Source organism: Lepisosteus oculatus, chromosome 14, assembly GCF_040954835.1.
Source record: "Lepisosteus oculatus isolate fLepOcu1 chromosome 14, fLepOcu1.hap2, whole genome shotgun sequence".
Classification (NCBI taxonomy): Eukaryota; Metazoa; Chordata; class Actinopteri; order Semionotiformes; family Lepisosteidae; genus Lepisosteus; species Lepisosteus oculatus.
In genome coordinates, this window is record NC_090709.1 from 32,554,820 (window position 1) to 32,576,155 (window position 21,336).

The 21,336-nt window shown below is 49.4% G+C and overlaps 2 protein-coding genes, 4 non-coding genes and 3 pseudogenes across 6 annotated transcripts in view; 7 read left to right on the plus strand and 2 right to left on the minus strand.

Annotated features, from left to right (window-relative positions):
• LOC138242549 (antigen WC1.1-like) overlaps positions 1–21,336 on the plus strand; it is a 621,195-nt gene that overhangs the window by 319,337 nt on the left and 280,522 nt on the right. The window lies entirely within an intron of this gene.
• On the minus strand, positions 1,740–2,419 carry LOC138242362 (zona pellucida sperm-binding protein 3-like). The gene is made up of 4 exons (XM_069197863.1): positions 2,373–2,419; positions 2,178–2,295; positions 1,879–1,979; positions 1,740–1,801 (listed from the first exon to the last, which is right to left on the minus strand). Exons 2-4 carry the CDS (start codon positions 2,289–2,291, stop codon positions 1,774–1,776), a joined length of 243 nt encoding a protein of 80 aa, XP_069053964.1. The 5' UTR covers positions 2,292–2,295; positions 2,373–2,419; the 3' UTR covers positions 1,740–1,773.
• trnaf-gaa (transfer RNA phenylalanine (anticodon GAA)) lies at positions 11,897–11,969 on the plus strand. Its single transcript has one exon. It is a non-coding gene; the product is annotated as a tRNA-Phe (tRNA).
• LOC138243638 (U1 spliceosomal RNA) lies at positions 16,721–16,883 on the minus strand. Its single transcript, XR_011192291.1, has one exon. It is a non-coding gene; the product is annotated as a U1 spliceosomal RNA (small nuclear RNA).
• Positions 18,391–18,509, plus strand: LOC138216728 (5S ribosomal RNA). The gene has a single exon (XR_011180440.1). It is a non-coding gene; the product is annotated as a 5S ribosomal RNA (ribosomal RNA).
• LOC138218269 (5S ribosomal RNA) lies at positions 19,046–19,164 on the plus strand (annotated as a pseudogene).
• Positions 19,702–19,820, plus strand: LOC138245322 (5S ribosomal RNA). Its single transcript, XR_011193932.1, has one exon. It is a non-coding gene; the product is annotated as a 5S ribosomal RNA (ribosomal RNA).
• Positions 20,356–20,464, plus strand: LOC138219205 (5S ribosomal RNA; annotated as a pseudogene).
• Positions 20,995–21,110, plus strand: LOC138219184 (5S ribosomal RNA; annotated as a pseudogene).

Below are 21,336 nucleotides of genomic sequence, written 5' to 3' on the forward strand. Positions count from 1 at the left end.
TAGCAGTTTGATCTATTATCACCCTTACTCCCCCCCTCATAACCGTCGCTCTTCTTATTCTGGTCTCCTAACTGTCCCCCAAGCCCGTCTACACTGTATGAGTGACAAGGCCTTCTCCTGTTATGCCCCCAAGCTCTGGAACTCTCTCCCCAAGGATACCAGAGTCACCTTCCCTAAACTCCTTCAAATTCAGACTCAACACCTTCTTCTGTAGAAGAGCCTTTACTGAACTGGTTCCATTCTTTACCCCTCTGCTTCTACTTTCCTTAGTACCATCATCCATGGTCTCCTCTGTCTATTGGAACTGTTTTATCCTGTGTATTCTTATTGTAATTATGTCAAGTACTTTGAGAAGCCACCTTTGGAACCATTATATAAAATAGTTTATCCTAAATCCTTGAAACTTTAATAGGGCAGTGCAGTAGGGCTAAAAATTGACAGTGTTAGTGGGCCAGCAGGATTTGTGCAAATTATAGGTAGTCACAAAGGAAGACTAGGATTCACTTGAAATCCATGACACGGGACACTGAAACAGTGGAGAGGCTTTGTGTAATAAGCGTTCAGTCTCAATCTACATAGTCTGTGCTGCTGGTAGAGGTGGTTGTGAACACCTGTCTTCCCAGTCAAGTGCTGGGATCTCCAGTCTCAATCCTAATACTTCTCATGACTGTCCAATACCACTGCTGTGAAACCAACGCCCATAATACAAGACCTCCGAGATTCTAACTGTACCATTATTCACTGATGTTTGTGCACCAGTATTGTTCCTTTGCTAAGGAAGGGAAGGCCTACTTTACACCAAGCCCCTGTTGACAATTCCTTCCTTGTGTTTATTTTAGTCAGTTTGTGCAGCCCCGAATAGGACACCAGATCTCACTCTTACTGGGTACTACAGTAGCAACTCACACTCCATAAGCACTACCCCTCTCGGAAATGGGAGGATTTCCAGTATATTGAACACCTCTGTCTCTCCCCCAGTAAAAAAAGGCACACTGCCCTGCTCAAAGAATTATGCAGCCATCTTCCCCCAGTACAATGCTTTATTACTCCAGACATTTTCAGTCCTCATTGGCAGCAATACAAGAAGCATTCTTGAAAGGGGAACCCCCCCACAAATACTTCCATTGATTAATGGGTCTCACTTCCCTTGAATTCCTCCATACCATTTAAACCTATAAACCATAAAGAAACAAGGGCAGGCAGAAGGGTCTTTCACAGCTTTATTGAGATGTTGCCATTACAAGGCAAGTGGAGGCAGGAGAGTCACAAGGGCCAGGCTGGAGCCTTCATTCAGGCACCTGGGGAGGAAGAAGGAGAACAATCCAGCTACACTGCAGGACACCCACCCCTACAGGAGCTCCTCCTGCCAGACCCTACCTGTCCACTGGCCAACATCTCCAAAGTCCTCTGCTCCCTCCACATCCTCACTGGTGCTCTCAGCATCTTCACTGGAGCTCTGAGGGTCTCCCTCCTCATCCTCAGTCCAGTAAGCTCCCACATCCAGAGGAGCTTCTACTGGTGCCACAGCCACCCGACTGCTGGTCACCAGGCTCCTGGTACCTGTGGACAAGCAACACCCAGGATTGAGTGATCTGCTACATCCAGAGACCCACAGTCTACTCATCTACACAGTCCCTTTGTCCAGCACAGGATCATTCCTCAGTTGTCCAAGCATGGTTGTCTCTTGGGCAGAGATGCATCCACAAGGGATAGAGAACCAGACCCACCTTCATTCCAGCTGCCAGCACACCTGGACTCACAGCAGGCACAGACCTAATGGTCACCATACAGCTCCTCCCACCTGGAGGAGAGGAGGACAGGTGAGGCCTCCACCTGGCATGTCCCAGAGCACCCACAGCAGGCTCCTTGCAGAAGTACCTCTTCGTCTCCCTGTTGTAGGTGCAGGACTTGGTCCCTGGTGTTGCTTTAGCAGGAGCCACAGCCATGACACAGTGCATGTACAGCTCAGTCACTTCATGCTACAAGAGGGAAGGTCACAGCATTAAGGGATCAAGGCCAATAGAGGGACAGAGAAGGGCCTTCTGCCATCAGTGAAGGCAAGCTGGCAGCTCTAGGCACTACAGCTGCCACAGTCTGGTTCACATCTAGATCATGGATGGAAAAGCAGACCATGGATCAGTAGAGCAGGAAGGCTGAGCGGCCTTTGAGAGCAGTACCTTCCTGGACAGCGTCTTCTGGAAGAGGAAGGCATCAATCGTGAAGCGGAGCACATCCTTCTGCTTGGAGGGGACAAACCTGGACAGGCAGCCATCTGCCTTGCTGTCCACCATGCACCTGGGGACAAGGACAAGGATGAACCCCTGCAGGCTCTCGAGGCTCCTGCCCACCTCTCCTCCCAGAAGGGGCCGTACCCCAAGTTGTCGATCACGGGGAAACGGGGCTGGGAGTGCTGGTCCGGTTTCTCTGTTACGTAACACGAGTGGATGTACAGCCTCTGCTCCACTGTGGCAATATCCTCCAATATCCTTTTGTTATTGTAACGAATTCGGGTTCTAGGGCTTGTGCCCTCGCCGCTCCCACCCTACTTCGTGCCTTACTGTATTGGCTCGAACCCAGGCCTTGCTAGCTAGAACCCGAATCCGTTACAATAACAAAAGGACAGACAATGAAATATGGGCTATTTCGAAGTTGCAAATGTGAGATATAAAGTCGGAGTTGTGAGTTACTAAGTCGCAATTCTGAGTTACTTAGTCGGAATTCTGCGATACCATAGCGCGTTTTTTTGTAACTCCCTGGCGGAAACGGGCTTTCATACATTTCAATTAGTCTGATCAGTGCAGGACAAGTTAATGTAGAATCATTACTATGTCTGTCAATTGTTTGTATATAAATGAATGTCTTTGACAACTTAATGTTAGTTTTTAATTTAGTTTTACGATGTAGGTCATGTGTTAACATATGCACGAGCATACGAAATGTCTCACTCCTGATTCAGCTCATGCTCCATAGGAGAGAAGAGATTCCTCCTGCTTCTCGTACAATCATATCAGAACAGAAGCCATTGGCCATTCATATTCCTGAATTTTAAATCCCTGTGTTTTTCTGTATCCGAATGCCTGGTGCAGCTAATTTGAAAGCAGAGTCTACCATTTACAGAAGCGTATTGTTGCCACCAAGGAAAAAAAATCCTGAGTTTACAGGAGTAAAGAGGAAACAAATGCAAACACCGTTTAGAAAAAACACACGTCTCAGGCCTTAACCATGACAAGGATGGGATTTGAACCTAGATGAGCAGAGCACAATGGATTAGCAATCCAAAAAGTGACTCCTGTTTAATTTTCTTTTCGCTTCCTCGATTTCTAGTACGCTCCTCAATCCTTACAACCGATAAACAAAACGACTTCATGTGCCACAGCATTCTGCTGCAGGTACTGTTTGCACCGTGTATTAGGCGAACCCGAATTAAATATTTCAAATATGTGAAGAATTTCATGAAAAAGATCACAGCCAATGTCAGCAAATCGGAGCCTGTAGGCAGCTTCAACAGAACAAAACGATCTGAAGCCGCAATTCTTTCATAGAGTGTATTGTGACACTCTAACCACGTTGTTGCTATTACTGCTACTTCTGCTGCCGTTGCTTTAAACTCTACTCAGCGGGCAAGTAAAGTTGTACAAGGAAAAGACTACTTTGAGCCGTCCAAATTCCATTAATTGAATTTAAGCTTTTTTTTTATTAATAACAGCATTAGTAATACATTGCGTGCTCAGAAACGTTACTTATTAGCTTATGAAGCAATATTGTTTCGACAATTTGCGGTCTTCAAAACGTAAACGCTGAAGTTTTTATACTTCCTTGTGAGCAGATCACCTTTGATTTAGAAAAGGAAAACTTACTCCCCTGTTGCTTTCATTGCAATATCTGAATCGAGACCCAAGCGCTAAGAAAGCTGAATAACGCAAAAGACATATTCCCGATTTTAATTTAGATACACATTTTCTAATGCAGCTTTCATTACAAGACAGTCTATTTCTCGAAAGCGTGTTATGCAAAAAAGAGAAAAACGAAAATATATGCGACCCACTATGCCTTCCTCCAAATCTTTTTCTAGATCTCTTCGTCATACCTTCTCTTCCTCCCTGGGCCACTTGCCCGCTTCTCTCACTAAACCAGCATTCCGTCTCTTTACAGCTATCTGTTCCAAGACCAGGCTTTCTAACCACCTTCTATTCCATTACAGATGTCGTCGACATAATATCATCCCTAAAGGATTTCGCCTTAAATTTAATACCTTTTCTTTTGACTCTGATACCACCCAGAGTAACACTCAGAGACTTCTAAAACAATTTTCTAGGAAACTAATGCTCTCTACCATTTTCTCCCTCACAAAACAGATTATCCTTTACGACAACAACATCAAAGAGGCTAAGGAATTTCTACGGCTGACAGCTCCACATCATCTTCCCTTCATAACTTACCTCATTAGATCTCTCAACTCTAAACTCTACCAGTTTCTCACTACAGAGAAGGACAAAAAACTCAGTCATCTTCTACAGAAGAAAACCATCAACACCCCGAACACCCTCACCAACCCTAACCTTGTTGTCACCATACCTTCTGACCTTTCCCTTTCACAGGATGAGCGATCCCTCCTCAGCAAAGGGCTCAGTTTTGTACCAGTTCCCAGGAAACTGGACATCACCCAGACCAATGTCGACCTTAACCGCTTTTACCGCAGGATCCGTCTCAGAGCACATTTTGCAGACAATTTCTCTTCACAGGCAGCTGATAACAACCCGGTTATTGATGTCATTAACAACATTAATCCCAAACAGAGCTGTTGGACTCCCTCCTCTGGCCGTTTTCCACCAGTTGATTATTTCATCAACCAATGCACTAATCAAGCTCCCAAGGCACTCCCTATACCCAGTAAACATAGGTCTAACCTCACCCAAGGAGAAAATCAGGCGCTCCAGTCTCTCCGCAACAAGGATGATATTGTCATCAAACCAGCGGACAAAGGAGGTGCTGTTGTGGTGTGGCGTAAGGATCTATATATCTTTGAAGCCTCTAGACAACTAACTGACACTTCTGCCTACCTCCCTCTCCAACAGGACCCTACCACTGACTACCAAAAGGAAGTGGTTTCCACCATTTCCCTTTTTATCAGCAGTAACGAGCTCCCCCAGGAGGCGAACCGGCTCATCATGGAACATCCACAGGTATCTCAATTATACCTCCTCCCCAAAATCCACAAACCGGACACCCCTGGACGCCCCATCGTATCAGCATGTAACTGTCCAACTACTTACATCTCAGCCTTTCTCGACAGCCTCATGAGACCGCTGGTTGAAGATCTTCCCTCATACATCAAAGACACCAACCACGCGCTCCAACTTTTTAATGATTTCCAATTTCAGGGTACCGAATGCTACATTTTTACCATGGACATCACATCTCTGTACACCGTCATTCCCCATAATGACGGCCTTACAGCCCTCAAGCACACGCTGGACAAACGCACAGTGCTTGATCCACCCACCCACACCCTGGTACGCCGTGCAGAATTGGTCCTCACACTGAACGCATTCTCTTTCAATAATCTTTTTTACCAACATGTCAGTGGAGTTGCCATGGGCACCAGAATGGGACCCAGCTATGCCAACATTTTTGTCAGCTGGGTAGAAGAACGCTTCTTCGCTTCCTACACTGGCTATGTCCCTGACCTCTACAAGCAATATATTGATGACTGCGTCAGTGCCGCCACATGCTCCAACGATCAGCTTGAGTTCTTCCTGCACCATTTCACCAACTTCCACCCGCCCCTCAAATATACGGTTAACATATCTTCCACCACTCTTCCGTTTCTAGACATCCACTTGTCTATCAACTACCCCCGACTGTCCACTTCAGTTTATTACAAACCCACGGATTCACACAGCTACCTCCTGTACAGCTCATTTCACCCCAACCACACTAAAAACTCTCTTCCTTTTTCACAATTCCTTAGGTTACGACGATTATGCAGCGACGACATCGACTTCGAGAACCAAGCCCTCGAAATGTACTCATTTTTCATCAACAGAGGATACCCCAGCAGTGTGATTGACAAGGCCCTTGCCCAAGCCAAAAACACCCCCCGGACCATCAACCCGATCAGGAACTCCCGCCGTAAAAACTGCATTCCTTTGGTGCTTCCTTACCACCCTAACACACTTCCTATCCCCAGGACCATTAACCAGAACTTTTCCATCGTACAGGATGATCCCTCCATTGGGGCCCTCTTTTCTGATCGCCCTATCATCTCATATCGCCGACCACCGAATCTGCGTAACCTCCTTGTTCACAGCTCCCTTGACCGCCCTCAACAACCATGTAACCCTGTCTGTAGATGGCTCTGTACTTGAGCTCCAATCAAAATTGAAAAACCTTGGGGTTATATTCGATTCTGGCTTAACATTCGACCCACATGTACAGCATACTGTCAAAACATCTTTTTTTCACCTTAGAAATATCGCAAGACTACGCCCTATGCTATCATTAACTGTGGCTGAAAAGCTGATCAACATATTTGTATTCTCTCGAATTGACTACTGCAATGCTCTGCTCCCTGGGGTATCTAAATCTACTCTGAACAAGCTGCAGTATGTCCAAAATTCAGCAGCCAGAATCCTGACCAGGTCTAGTGCAAGTGTTCACATTACTCCTATCCTGGAGTCCTTGCACTGGCTTCCGGTCAAATTCCGCGTAGACTTTAAAATCCTCATGCTCACCTACAAGGCTTTACATGGCTTGGCACCTCAATACCTGTCTGAACTTTTATCGCCCTACTCCCCACCTCGCAACCTCCGCTCTTCAAATTCTGCCCTCCTTACTGTCCCCCAAGCCCGTCTACATTGTATGGGCGACAGGGCCTTCTCCTGCTATGCCCCCAAGCTCTGGAACTCTTTGCCCAAGGATATTAGAGAGTCACCTTCTCTAAACTCCTCAAATCCAGACTCAAAACCCTCCTTTTCAGAAAAGCCTTTACTTAACTGATTCCATTCTTCACCCCTCTGCTCTTCTTAATACCATCTTCCACGGTCTCCTCTATTGTTATTGTTGTATTGTTGTAATTATAATTGTGTCCTGTCTTGTGAACTTTCTTATTTATTGTTGTAGTCTTCTTATTTATTGTTATTGTCATCCTGTAAAGCGCTTTGAGAAGCCACCTTTAAAGGCGCTATATAAAATAAAGTTTATTATTATTATTATAATTATTATCCACACCAGGCACTTTCCCTTGCAACAGAGCTCGCTGTATCACCTGCAAGTACACAGCCACCACCACACTCATTCAAGGCCCCTCAGGACAATTTCCGGATCACCCAGACAGCATCTTGTACCTCCAGCAACCTTATTTACTGTATCTCTTGCAGTAAATGCCCAGCCATCTACATTGGAGAAACAGGAAGGAGACTCGAAGACCGCTTCAGAGAACACGTCAGGGCTGTGAAGATTAAAGATCTCTCCAAGCCCATTGTTTCTCATTTCACCTCTGACGGCCACAACCACTCTAATCTCTCTGTATGTGTTCTCAAAGACAGTTTTCAGAAACTCATACATCAGAAAGACCACCGAAACTAAAATTATTCTGCAGCTAGGATCACACATTCTCCCTTCCCTTAACGACAGACTACTGTTCTTTTAAATTTTCTCCATTCATTGGAAGTTTCATTTCACACCTCTCTGCACCCAATCTGACTTCAAACCTCTTGATTGGCCTCTCTTTCTGTCCCCTGCTCCCGCCTCTCACTCCTCCTCTCTCCCAGCCTTTGTTCTCCCGCTACTTTACCTTTGCCTACTGTCCTGTCTCTCTCACACCTGAAGAAGGCTCCACGGCCGAAATGTTGTGTTCTCTTTCTTCTTTTTTTCAGCATGGAATAAACCTATTACTTGACACTGATTTATGCAGAGAGTAGCGGGGGTGGGATGTCAGGGCAATATGACAATTCTTTACGTAGAGAGTGGCAGGCGTGCAATGTCAGGGCCTGACAACACTGCTTAACGCAGAGAGTGGAGGGGTGGGTCTCAGGGCCATATGACAGTGCTTAACGCAGTGAGTGGCGAGGCTGGGATGTCAGGGCTATACGACAGTGCTTTACGCAGAGTGGAGGGGGCGGGATGTCAGGGCCTGACAACACTGCTTAACACAGAGTGGAGGGGTGGGTGTCAGGGCCATATGACAGTGCTTTAGGCAGAAGGTGGCTGTCAGGGCCTGATGAGACTGCTTTATGCAGAGAGTGGAGGGGTGGGTGTCAGGGCCATACAACAGGGGTTAACGCAGAGAGTGGCGGGGGTGGGATGTCAGGGCCTGACAGCACTGCTTAACGCAGAGAGAGGCGGGTTTGGGATGTCAGGGCATGAAGACACTGGTTTATGCAGAGAATGGAGGGGTGGGTGTCAGGGCCATATGACAATTCTTTACGGAGAGAGTCACGGGTTTGGGATGTCAGATCCTGACAGCACTGCTTAACCCAGAGAGTGGAGGGGTGGGTATCAGGGCCATACGACACTTCTTTTCGCAGAGAGTGGCGGGGTTGGGATGTCAGAGCCTGACAGCACTGCTTAATGTAGAGTGTGGAGGGGTGGGTGTCAGGGCCATACGACAATTCCTTACGCAGAGAGTGGCGGGGTTGGGATGTCAGAGCCTGACAGCACTGCTTAATGCAGAGAGTGGAGGGGTGAGTGTCAGGGCCTGACGATACTGCTTTACGCAGAGAGTGGCGGGGGTGGGATGTCAGGGCCTGACGAGACTGCTTAATGCAAAGAGTGGAGGGGTGGGTGTCAGGGCTATACGGCACTTATTTATTCAGAGAGTGGCGGGGGTTGGATGTCAGGGCCTGACGATACTGCTTTACGCAGATAGTGGAGGGTGTGGGATGTCAGGGTTTGACAACACTGCTTTATGCAGAGTGTGCAGGGGTGGGTGTCAGGGCTATACGACAGGGGTTAACGCAGAGAGTGGCGGGGGTGGGAAGTCAGGGCCTGACGATACTGCTTTACGCAGAGAGTGGCGGGGGTGGGATGTCAGGGCATGAAGACACTGGTTTATGCAGAGAATGGAGGGGTGGGTATCAGGGCCATATGACACTTCTTTTCGCAGAGAGTGGCAGAGGTGGGATGTCAGGGCCTGACGATACTGCTTTACACAGATAGTGGCGGGGGTGGGATGTCAGGGCTTGAGGACACTGCTTTATGCAGAGAGTGGAGGGGTGGGTGTCAGGGCCATATGACAATTCTTTACGCAGAGAGTGGCGGGGTTGGGATGTCAGAGCCTGACAGCACTGCTTAATGCAGAGAGTGGAGGGGTTGGTATCAGGGCCATACGACACTGCTTTATGCAGAGAGTGGAGGGGTGGGTGTCAGGGCCATACGACACTGCTTTATGCAGAGAGTGGAGGGGTGGGTGTCAGGGCCATACGACAGGGGTTAACGCAAAGAGTGGAGGGGTGTGATGTCAGGGCCATACGACAGTGCTTTACACAGAGAGTGGCGGGGTTGGGATGTCAGGGCCTCACGAGACTGCATTATGCAGAGAGTTGAGGGGTGGGTGTCAGGGCCATGCGACACATCTTTACGCAGAGAGTGGCAGGGGTGGGATGTCAGGGCCATACGACAGTGCTTAACGCAGTGAGCGACGAGGCTGGGATGTCAGGGCTTGACCATACTGCTTTACGCAGAGATTGACGGGGGTGGGATGTCGGGGCCATACAAAAGTGCTTAACGCAGATAGTGGAGGGTGTGGGATGTCAGGGCTTAACAACACTGCTTTATGCAGAGAGTGGAGGGGTGGGTGTCAGGGCATGAAGACACTGGTTTATGCAGAGAATGGAGGGGTGGGTATCAGGGCCATATGACACTTCTTTTCGCAGAGAGTGGCAGAGGTGGGATGTCAGGGCCTGACGATACTGCTTTACACAGATAGTGGCGGGGGTGGGATGTCAGGGCTTGAGGACACTGCTTTATGCAGAGAGTGGAGGGGTGGGTGTCAGGGCCATACGACAATTCTTTACGCAGAGAGTGGCGGGGTTGGGATGTCAGAGCCTGACAGCACTGCTTAATGCAGAGAGTGGAGGGGTGAGTGTCAGGGCCATACGACAGTGCTTAACGCAGTGAGCGGTGAGGCTGGGATGTCAGGGCCATACGACAGTGCTTTACGCAGAGAGTGTAGGGGGTGGGATGTCAGGGCCTGACAACACTGCTTAACGTAGAGAGTGGAGGGGTGAGTGTCAGGGCCATATGACAGTGCTTTAGGCAGAGAGTGGCGTGGGTGGGATGTCAGGGCCTGACCATACTCCTTTACGAAGAGAGTGACAGGGGTGGGATGTCAGGGCCCGACGATACTGCTTTACACAGAGAGTGGCAGGGTTGGGATGTCAGGGCTAAACGACACTGTTTTACACAGAGAGTGGAGGGGTGGGTGTCAGGGCTATACGACAGTGCTTTACGCAGGGAGTCGCAGGGGTGTGATGTCAGGGCCTGACGATACTGCTTTACGCAGAGAGTGGTGGGGGTGTGATGTCAGGGCCATATGACACTGTTTTACACAGAGAGTGGAGTGGTGGGTGTCAGGGCCATATGACAGTGCAGGGAGTGAAGGGGGTGGAATGTCAGGGCTTGATGTCATTGCTTTAAGCACAGAGTGGACGGGTGGTTGTCAGGTCCATATGACACTTCTTTACGCAGAGAGTTGCGGGATTGGGATGTCAGGGCCTGAAGATACTACCTTACGCAGTTAGTGGTGGGGGTGGGATATCAGGGCCATACGACACTTCTTTATGTAGAGAGTGGCGGGGGTGGGATGTCGGGGCTTGATGACACTGCTTTATTCAATGAGTGGAGGGGTGGGTGTCAGGGCTATACGACAGTGCTTTCCGTAGAGAGTGGTGGGGGTGTGATGTCAGGGCCATACGACACTGCTTTACACAGTGAGTGGTGGGGTTGGGATGTCAGGGATGACAACCGAGGAGCCGAGAGATCATTTCAGCATTTCGCGTCTGAACGGAAAACACAAACGACCAACTCGGAATGACTTGCCTTTGACGCTTTTCAAAGCGTTCTTTGTGCACGACGACTGCGCCACCTAGCAGATACAAATGGGTTGTACAACTTTGAACTAGCAAATGGAAGAGGGCTAAGCCCCCTCTCTTTTAGCCCAGGTTCGATCTGTCTCCCAGAATCACCAGGGCGGACGCACACACACACACCCGTGCCGTTGAAGTGCTCTGCTTCATTTCTAAGGGCAACTCAACATTCACTCCTACCCCGAGTGCAGAAAAGACAGCGTCCGCAGCAACAACAGCTCAGGTCTCTGCACAGGAGCTAAGCTGCCCCCATCTCCTCTGCTCTGCGGCTCCTGCGGAGTGGAGTCCTGCCTGGAGCCGTGTTTGCAGGCGGCAGCTCCCCGCGCCCTGTCTGTGCGTCGTGTCCAAGAGCTCCTGGGAGGAAGAGAGAGCCCTCCCACTCGGGGGCTTTTCCACGGTCTGTGTGAGGAGGGGCGGGTGTGTCCAGTAGCTTATCGAGCGGAAGCCTGGGGCGGCGGAGAGCTGTGATCGTGCAGACCTTGAGGTGTCACCTCTTTGTCTGCTTTCCCGCCCCCCCTCCGCCCAAGCTCTGCTCCAAAGTAGCCCGGCAACCCCTCACACCTGCACGTGTCACAACCTAAGGTGCGGTCATGAGACACCCATAGGGTGTCGTTCTGTTCTTGCTAATTGTTTCCTGCCCGTCGCAGGCAGGAGTCCATGCGAGGAAGATGCGCTGGACAGAGCTCAGAGGGCGCACCTGGGTGGCTTTCCTTCAGAGTGACGTTCCTGCAACACTCTCCCGCTACTCTTGGTGCGCTCATGCCGCAACACAGGAAGGCTGGAGCAGGTGGCTGTGGGCTCTCCGCACCGCCAAAATAGCTCAGTTGGGAGAGCGTTAGACTGAAGATCTACAGGTCCCTGGTTTGATCCCGGGTTTCGGCATTTTGTTTCATCGCGCCCTTTGTTCCTCTCTCCAGCGCCCCCTGCCTAAAGTGACGCGTCCCTTTCTCAGCCCGAAACACAAGCAAGACACCAGCAGCAGTTCCTGCAGGTTTCCGTAGTGTAGCGGCTATCACGTTCGCCTAACACACGCAAGGTCCCCGGTTCGAGACCGGGCAGAAACAGCCTCGTTTTGCACGCTCCTGTACTTCACAGAGGTCTTGAGCGACCGGTCATTTGTTCCCAATGTATTTCCGGTGCCTTCGTGCACTCTTGTACCAAACGCACGTTCCTTCTGTACGTGGAGCCGATCATTTGCAATTGGGCTGTGCCGACAGACCAGGACGAGCTCTGTCGGCTCAAAAGCAGCGCAGGACCTGCAAGAACAACAGAAAGATTAGCATCCAGCGGGGGCCTCTTAGTGAGCCCAAGATCTCATCAAGAATCGGCTCCAGCAACAGGGCTGGGCGCATTGTTCCATTCTCCGACCACTCTCGGTGTAAACAAGTCCCTCCTGGTCTCTTTCCTGCGTTTGCTTTGGTGTAACTGGCTTCTCCTGCATGGGCGAATGTGAAGAAGATCCTTAGTAAGTCATTGAAGAAAACCAAGAGGAGGTCGGAGTGGCCTCTGTCGTTCATCAACGATCCAGTCAGGCAGCACTCCTCCTATTCTGCCAGTATGCGGATTCGAACCGGGGTTGTTGCGGCCACAACACAAATTCTGAGCACTATACGATCACAGCGAGTTACCGAGACATACACGGCCAGTAGGAAAGGATGTACTCTCTTTGTGTGACACTAGTCTGAAAAGTCCTGACGCTGCATTTCAACTGAGCCCTAGTATACATCAACCCTTCGACACTCTGAGTGTGTTTTCTCCATCAAGCAGGTCATGAAGGCAGCAATTACAGTTTGCTTACATGACGCACGCACAACATGGCTGTATGCTCCCATATGGTCTAGCGGTTACGATACCTGATCTTCACCCAGGTGGCCTGGTTTCAGCTCCTTGTATGAGAACGTGTCAGTTTTGCCTCCTGCTTTCCAAAGATCAGCACCATGTTTTACGCCTCCCCCGAATATCGAAGCTGCCTCTAAATCAGCAAATGAAGATGAGTCGATAAACCACTTGTTTTTCGTATAACTATACATATATTCATTTATTACTGATTTCATTCATTGAGCACGGATACAATAGAGGTACAGCCATTCACTGTTTGACATGTCTGCACTGGTACAGAACCTAGCAATCAGAAAACGGGTGAAACTGTCTTGAGAATTAGCATACAGTACCGAGGCCCCCATGACCAAATAAAGGCTAACCTCGATAATCAGCCTAAATAATGCAGACAACAGCAAAACGACTGACTTTGAAAAGGGAATGAATGTCCGGAAGGAACTTGAACTTGAACTTGAACTTTATTGCCATATGTAACCGGTACTGGTACAATGGAATTCTTACTTACAGAAAGTCTCTCGATTGTAAAACAAGTGTAAAAACAAAACAAAGTGCAAACAGTGCATCAAGACAATGTGCAAACAATAGACAATGTGCAAGTAAACATGCAGGCAGTTTGAATGTAAACAATACAGACATGTAAACAATGACTGGAGACGTACAATAAATAAATTACAATGAGGTAGATGGTGATGGTGTGGGTGTGGTCCGAGGGGGATGGCTAAATGTGTTCGCCAGTCTCACTGCTTGTGGATAGAAGCTATTGAAGAATCTAGTGGTAAGTGTCCGTATGCTCTTATATCTCTTGCCTGAGGGCAGTGGGGTGAAGAGCTCATGCCCGGGGTGGTGACTGTCCTCTGTGATGGCCAGAATTCTACCATGGCAGCGGTCCTTGTAGAGCTGTTTAATCTCGGTGAGACCGCAGCCAATGATCTTCTGGGCCATATTGACCATTCTCTGCAGTGCCTTTCTTTCTCACGAAGAGGTGTTGCCATACCACACGGTGATCCCGTTGGTGAGGACGCTCTCGATAGTGCAGCGGTAGAAGTTCACCAACACATGTATTGGCATCCCCCATCGCTTGAGGCACCTTAAGAAATAAAGGCGCTGCTGAGCCTTCTTCATGATAGAGTCAGTGTTCACAGTCCAGGTTAGATCTTTAGAGATGTGAATTCCCAAAAACCTAAAGCTGGTGACTGTTTCCACTTCCGTTCCATCAATACTGAGTGGGCTGTGAGTGTGTGGCCTGTGTCTCCGAAAGTCCACTATTAGCTCTTTCGTTTTCTTTATGTTCAAGTCCAGGTTATTGCTATGACACCACCTAAGCAGCTGTACAACTTCATCCCTGTAAGTGGACTCGTCATCATCACTGATCAGTCCTATTATAGTGGTGTCATCGGCAAACTTGATGATGCGGTTATTGCTGTGTCTTGCTGTGCAGTCGTGAGTAAATAGGGAGTACAACCTTGGATTCAGACAGCAGCCTTGTGGGGTTCCAGTGCTCAGGGTGAGTGGTGTTGATGTTTTATTGCCTATCCGCACCACCTGTGGTCTCTCGATAAGAAAGTCCAGCAGCCAGTTGCAGACAGAGTTGCACAGACCTAATCCCCTGAGCTTTGTCACCAGTTGACTGGGTATGATGGAATTGAATGCTGAACTGTAGTCCACAAACAGCATTCTCACATACGAGTTCTTAGTGTCCAGGTGTTCCAAGGCTGTATGCAGAGCCAGGGAGACAGCATCATCCACTGATCTGTTGTTCTGGTAGGCGAACTGCAGGGGGTCCAGGGACTCTGTGATGGAGGAGTTGATGTGTGACAACACCAGCTTCTCCAGGCATTTCATCACCACAGATGTTAATGCTACTGGGCGGTAATCATTCAGACATGTCACTTTTGTCTTTTTGGGGGTTGGAACAATAGTGGTTTTTTTAAAGCAAGTGGGGACCATGGACTGTGACAGGGAGGAGTTAAAGATGTTTGTAAACACTGTGGTCAGCTGGGCTGCACATGTCCTCAGGACGCGAGGTGGTATCCCATCAGGCCCTGCAGCCTTACGGGTTTTCACCCTGCTCAGAGTCTTCTGCACGTCCTGCTCTGAGAGTTTCAGAACAAACTCGCCCAGCACACTTGGGGTCTTCTCAGCAGTGCCCGTGTTCAGAGCATCAAAGCGTGCATAGAAGTGGTTCAGCTCGTCAGGCAGGGATGCGTTGTTCGTGTCAATCTCCTGGCTGCAGCCCCTGTAGCCTGTGATTGACTGTAATCCCTGCCACAGCCTCCGGGTGTCAGCGCACTGCATTTCGAGCCGCTCTCTGTAGCTCCGTTTGGCGCGTTTTATGTCTTCTTCTAATGCATACCGTGATTTCTTGTACAGCTCTTTGTCCCCCGAATTGAACGCGGTGGATCTATCTTTTATTTTATTGCGAATGTCGTGGTTGAACCACGGTTTCTGATTGGGAAATGACCTAATTTTCATTTCTGGTACACAAGCGTCGGTGCAGTATTTAATATAGCTGGTGACCGCGTCCGTATAGTCATTTAAATCTGTGTCGGGAGCTCTGAATGCGTCCCAGTCTGTACTATCAAAGCAGTCTTTTAACTTGCTTTCCGCCTCCTCAGACCAACAACGCACTGACCTGTTCGCAGTGGGGGAGGTCTTCAGCTTCTGTTTGTACTCAGGAAGCAACAGGAGAGCGATGTGGTCCGACTTACCGAAACTCGGTTTGGGAAGCGCTTTGTATGCCCCTTTTATTGTTGTGTAGCAGTGGTCTAAAATATTTCCTCCTCTTGTCGGTACAGTGACATGCTGAATGTATTTTTGCAGAACTTTCCTCAGATTGCAGTGGTTGAAGTCCCCAACTACAATTGAGACGGCTTCTGGGTGGGAGTTTTCGTGCTTGTTGATAATGTAGTGGAGTTCGCTGTGTGCTGCTTCCACGCAGGCTTGAGGTTGAATGTAAACGATTGTGATAATAGTGGCGGAAAACTCCCTCGGCAAATAAAAGGGTCGACATTTTATGGTCAGGTGTTCTAGATTCGGCGAGCAGGATTTAGAGATTACCTTCACGTCGGTGCACCACTTGCTGTTGACCAGGAAGCAAACGCCTCCGCCTTTGTGTTTGCTGGTTGCTTGGTGGTTTCTGTCCATGCGGTAAACGGTGAACCCCTTTGGCTGGATGGCGGTGTCCGGGACGCATGCATTCAGCCAGGTTTCAGTGAAGGCATAAACACAGCAATCCCTCAGGTCCCTTTCCGCGTTGATCCGACAATGTAGCTCATCTATCTTGTTGTCCAGTGACTGAACATTAGCTAACAAAATAGACGGCAGCGGTGGTCTGTGCGGACGCCTTCGTAGTCGCGCTAGTACGCCGCCTCGTCTTCCCCGGCGTCTGCTGCCCACCTGTTGTTGTTGTTCGCCGCATCTTTGACCGATCCAGCAGGTGGGGTCCGGTACGTGAAAAAAGTTGTTTGATGACATTAAGGAGTCTATCCTCAGGTTTAAAAGCGTTTGTCTATCATAAGTAATGACAGACATTGAGCGTCCAACACAAAACAAGAGTATTAACGTATAAATAAACATTAAAACAGACAAACAACGAGAGAGCTTTCTGTAAACCGTCGCCATCTTTCCGGCGCCGGAAGTCTTATGGAGTAGTGTAACCAGCTTGAAATGCTTCTCCGGACCTCTAACTAAAAGAAACCGGGAACCAGCAGTGGCATCGACTCCTTTCGAACTGGGATCCTATCGCAGCTCGTGGTGTCCTAACTCTCCCGTATCTGATATTGGACCAAGCACATCAGGAGAGAGCGCGAACGCAGTCCCCCACTACCAGAAATAATGCAGTCGAGATTCCCACATTTGGGGAATTCGCAGGGGTCAGCACAGCCGGAGTGCAATGGCCGAGCCTCGCCCTGGGTGAATCGATTTTTTAAGAACTTTATTTTCTTTTCACAAAAGAATACAGGACATCACAAATTAGAAAGCTTTACATTAATATACATACTTAAAACAGTATATATGATCACATCTCATTACATTTTGACACGGTACCAGTTACATAGCAACAATTTCTTTTTTTCTGGTGTAAATCACATTCTTTACTTAAACATGATAATGTTTTTCACAGTTTCTTGAGATATTGACCTATGCTCTCTATTTCCCACAGATTTTCTGCTTCCTCCCTCCCTTCTCTCCACAGATCTCTGAGGTAATAGTTCTCTTGGGTGATGAACAGGGCCAGGATACCTGCTGCCTTGACTGGGACCTCAATGCCTTTGAACAGCCCCATGTTCCTCACTCTCCACAGAGCATCTTTCCCACTGTTCACCACGGCCCAGATCCTGTCAAACACGTCAGGAGGAAGTTTGACAGGAGAGATGCCGTTGTAGCGGCAATGCTTGTTAATAAGACAGAATTAAGTGGTGGTATGCTGTCCTAAATGAGGCCCCATCTCACCTTCCATCTCTGTGGTGCAGCCACAGAGAAAGTATTCATGCAGGCTGATTTAAGATGTTTTATTTTGATAAGGGACAGCTCCCAGATGGGGATGCACTTAGCTAAGCCTGGCTATCATGATCAATGGTCATCCATTGGCGCCTATCTGTCTAGGGAGTGCCAAATGGACATCTGGACTGCATTCCTAAGTGTCAAGAGTAAGTGACTCATATCTCACCTTGATCAACCAATCAGGGACTGGCAGGGCGTGGTAATACCACGTGGGTCTCCAATGCCTGCCAAACTCTCAACCAATCAGCACACATCTGTGTCTTGGTCAAAAAGTGAGCGCAAGCTCAGATCGGGGCTCTCCTTGGCCATTGTCGCACATCCTCAGAGACAATCATGTGACAACTGCTGTTGTCTGCAAAGGGACTTGGACTTTGTTATAAGCGCAAGGCCGAGGATCCCGTACGTACTCAGAATTCAGAAAGCTTTTAAGCGCAGGAGGCGCCCTATCCCCGCTCGCTCGCTCATTCCCCTGTTCACACGTGCAGTGCGGCTTGTCCGTCTGTTTATTTGTCAGCTTTGGCGAGACACGGGTGCTTGTGTATTAGCGTGAGCGTTTTTTATTCTGATCAGGAACAGTTTAACAAGTCCGCAAAGGATCGAGGAAAGGTTTATCGCCAGCTGAAAAGAGACACAGCGCTTCGGCTGTGGAGACTTGTTCGGCTGGCGTTCGGAGAGTCGCGTTTTTCATAATTGTATTGAGATCGTTTTCCACAGAGCTCAGATGTCAAAGCACAGCAGCAGCTCTCCACAGCGATCCTCTATAGCGCCCTTTCTCCCGCAGCTCCGTCCTCATTGGAAGGAAGCAAGAGTGAAAGGCTGAAGTGAAATAGAGCGGGGACGAAGGCAGTGAAGAGAGAGAACGTGGGAAGAAGAGAAAAACGCAAGGGAAAAAAAGCAGCGTCGTAAAAGAGGTGACGGAGCTGTCCTCTCAATAAGAAGGGTGCCAGCGAACCTTGCTCTTGCTTACGGCCACACCCCCTTGAGCACGCCTGATCTCATCTGATCTCGGAAGCTAAACAGGGATGGGCCTGGTTAGTACTTGGATGGGAGACCGCCTGGGAATACCAGGTGGTGTAAGCTTTTAAGCGCAGGAGGCGCCCTATCCCCGCTCGCTCGCTCATTCCCCTGTTCACACGTGCAGTGCGGCTTGTCCGTCTGTTTATTTGTCAGCTTTGGCGCGACACGGGTGCTTGTGTATTAGCGTGAGCGTTTTTTATTCTGATCAGGAACAGTTTTACAAGTCCGCAAAGGATCAAGGAAAGGTTTATCGCCAGCTGAAAAGAGACACAGCGCTTCGGCTGTGGAGACTTGTTCGGCTGGCGTTCGGAGAGTCGCGTTTTTCAGAATTGTATTGAGATCGTTTTCCACAGAGCTCAGATGTCAAAGCACAGCAGCAGCTCTCCACAGCAATCCTCTATAGCGCCCTTTCTCCTGCAGCTCCGTCCTCATTGGAAGGAAGCAAGAGTGAAAGGCTGAAGTGAAATAGAGCGGGGACGGAGGCAGTGAAGAGAAGAACGTGGGAAGAAGAGAAAAACGCAAGGGAAAAAAAGCAGCGTCGTAAAAGAGGTGACGGAGCTGTCCTCTCAATAAGAAGGGTGCCAGCGAGATTTGCTCTCGCTTACGGCCACACCCCCTTGAGCATGCCTGATCTCATCTGATCTCGGAAGCTAAACAGTGATGGGCCTGGTTAATACTTGGATGGGAGACCGCCTGGGAATACCAGGTGCTGTAAGCTTTTAAGCGCAGGAGGCGCCCTATCCCCGCTCGCTCGCTCATTCCCCTGTTCACACGTGCAGTGCGGCTTGTCCGTCTGTTTATTTGTCAGCTTTGGCGAGACACGGGTGCTTGTGTATTAGCGTGAGCGTTTTTTATTCTGATCAGGAACAGTTTTACAAGTCCGCAAAGGATCGAGGAAAGGTTTATCGCCAGCTGAAAAGAGACACAGCGCTTCGGCTGCGGAGACTTGTTCGGCTGGCGTTCGGAGAGTCGCGTTTTTCAGAATTGTATTGAGATCGTTTTCCACAGAGCTCAGATGTCAAAGCACAGCAGCAGCTCTCCACAGCGATCCTCTATAGCGCCCTTTCTCCCGCTGCTCCGTCCGCATTGGAAGGAAGCAAGAGTGAAAGGCTGAAGTGAAATAGAGCGGGGACGAAGGCAGTGAAGAGAGAGAACGTGGGAAGAAGAGAAAAACGCAAGGGAAAAAAAGCAGCGTCGTAAAAGAGGTGACGGAGCTGTCCTCTCAATAAGAAGGGTGCCAGCGAGCCTTGCTCTCGCTTATGGCCACACCCCCTTGAGCACGCCTGATCTCGTCTGATCTCGGAAGCTAAACAGGGATGGGCCTGGTTAGTACTTGGATGGGAGACCGCCTGGGAATACCAGGTGCTGTAAGCTTTTAAGCGCAGGAGGCGCCCTATCCCCGCTCGCTCGCTCATTCCCCTGTTCACACGTGCAGTGCGGCTTGTCTGTCTGTTTATTTGTCAGCTTTGGCGAGACACAGGTGCTTGTGTATTAGCGTGAGCGTTTTTTATTCTGATCAGGAACAGTTTTACAAGTCCGCAAAGGATCGAGGAAAGGTTTATCGCCAGCTGAAAAGAGACACAGCGCTTCGGCTGTGGAGACTTGTTCGGCTGGCGTTCGGAGAGTCGCGTTTTTCAGAATTGTATTGAGATCGTTTTCCACAGAGCTCAGATGTCAAAGCACAGCAGCAGCTCTCCACAGCGATCCTCTATAGCGCCCTTTCTCCCGCAGCTCCGTCCTCATTGGAAGGAAGGAAGAGTGAAAGGCTGAAGTGAAATAGAGCGGGGACGAAGGCAGTGAAGAGAGAGAACGTGGGAAGAAGAGAAAAACGCAAGGGAAAACAAGCAGCGTCATAAGAGGTGACGGAGCTGTCCTCTCAATAAGAAGGGTGCCAGCGAGCCTTGCTCTCGCTTACGGCCACAGCCCCTTGAGCCCGCCTGATCTCGGAAGCTAAACAGGGATGGGCCTGGTTAGTACTTGGATGGGAGACCACCTGGGAATGCCAGGTGCTGTAAGCTTTTAAGCGCAGGAGGCGCCCTATCCCCGCTCCCTCGTTCATTCCCCTGTTCACACATGCAGTGCGGCTTGTCCGTCTGTTTGTCAGCTTTGGCGAGACACGGGTGATTGTTTATTAGCGTGAGCGTTTTTTATTCTGATCAGGAACAGTTTTACAAGTCCGCAAAGGATTGAGGAAAGGTTTATCGCCAGCTGAAAAGAGACACAGCGCTTCGGCTGTGGAGACTTGTTCGGCTGGCATTCGGGGAATCGCGTTTTTCAGAATTGTATTGAGATCGTTTTCCACAGAGCTCAGATGTCAGAGCACAGCAGCAGCTCTCCACAGCGATCCTCTATAGCGCCCTTTCTCCCGCAGCTCCGTCCTCATTGGAAGGAAGCAAGAGTGAAAGGCTGAAGTGAAATAGAGCGGGGACGAAGGCAGTGAAGAGAGAGAACGTGGGAAGAGAAAAACGCAAGAGAAAAAAAGCAGCGTCGTAAAAGAGGTGACGGAGCTGTCCTCTCAATAAGAAGGGTGCCAGCGAGCCTTGCTCTCGCTTACGGCCACACCCCCTTGAGCACGCCTGTTGTCTGATCTCGGAAGCTAAACAGGGATGGGCCTGGTTAGTACTTGGATGGGAGACCGCCTGGGAATACCAGGTGGTGTAAGCTTTTAAGCGCAGGAGGCGCCCTATCCCCGCGCGCTCGCTCATTCCCCTGTTCACACGTGCAGTGCGGCTTGTCCGTCTGTTTATTTGTCAGCTTTGGCGAGACACGGGTGCTTGTGTATTAGCGTGAGCGTTTTTTATTCTGATCATGAACAGTTTAACAAGTCCGCAAAGGATCGAGGAAAGGTTTATCGCCAGCTGAAAAGAGACACAGCGCTTCGGCTGTGGAG

Bases quoted from the DNA above. Each gene is read 5' to 3' on its own strand.
- LOC138242362 (XM_069197863.1), bottom strand. From the start codon at position 2,291: ATGGTGGACAGCAAGGCAGATGGCTGCCTGTCCAGGTTTGTCCCCTCC. The intron at 1,980-2,177 runs GTACTGCTCTCA...TCCCTCTTGTAG, and splicing joins AGAAGACGCTGTCCAGGAAG to CATGAAGTGACTGAGCTGTA. The intron at 1,802-1,878 runs GTACTTCTGCAA...CCTCTCCTCCAG, and splicing joins TACAACAGGGAGACGAAGAG to GTGGGAGGAGCTGTATGGTG.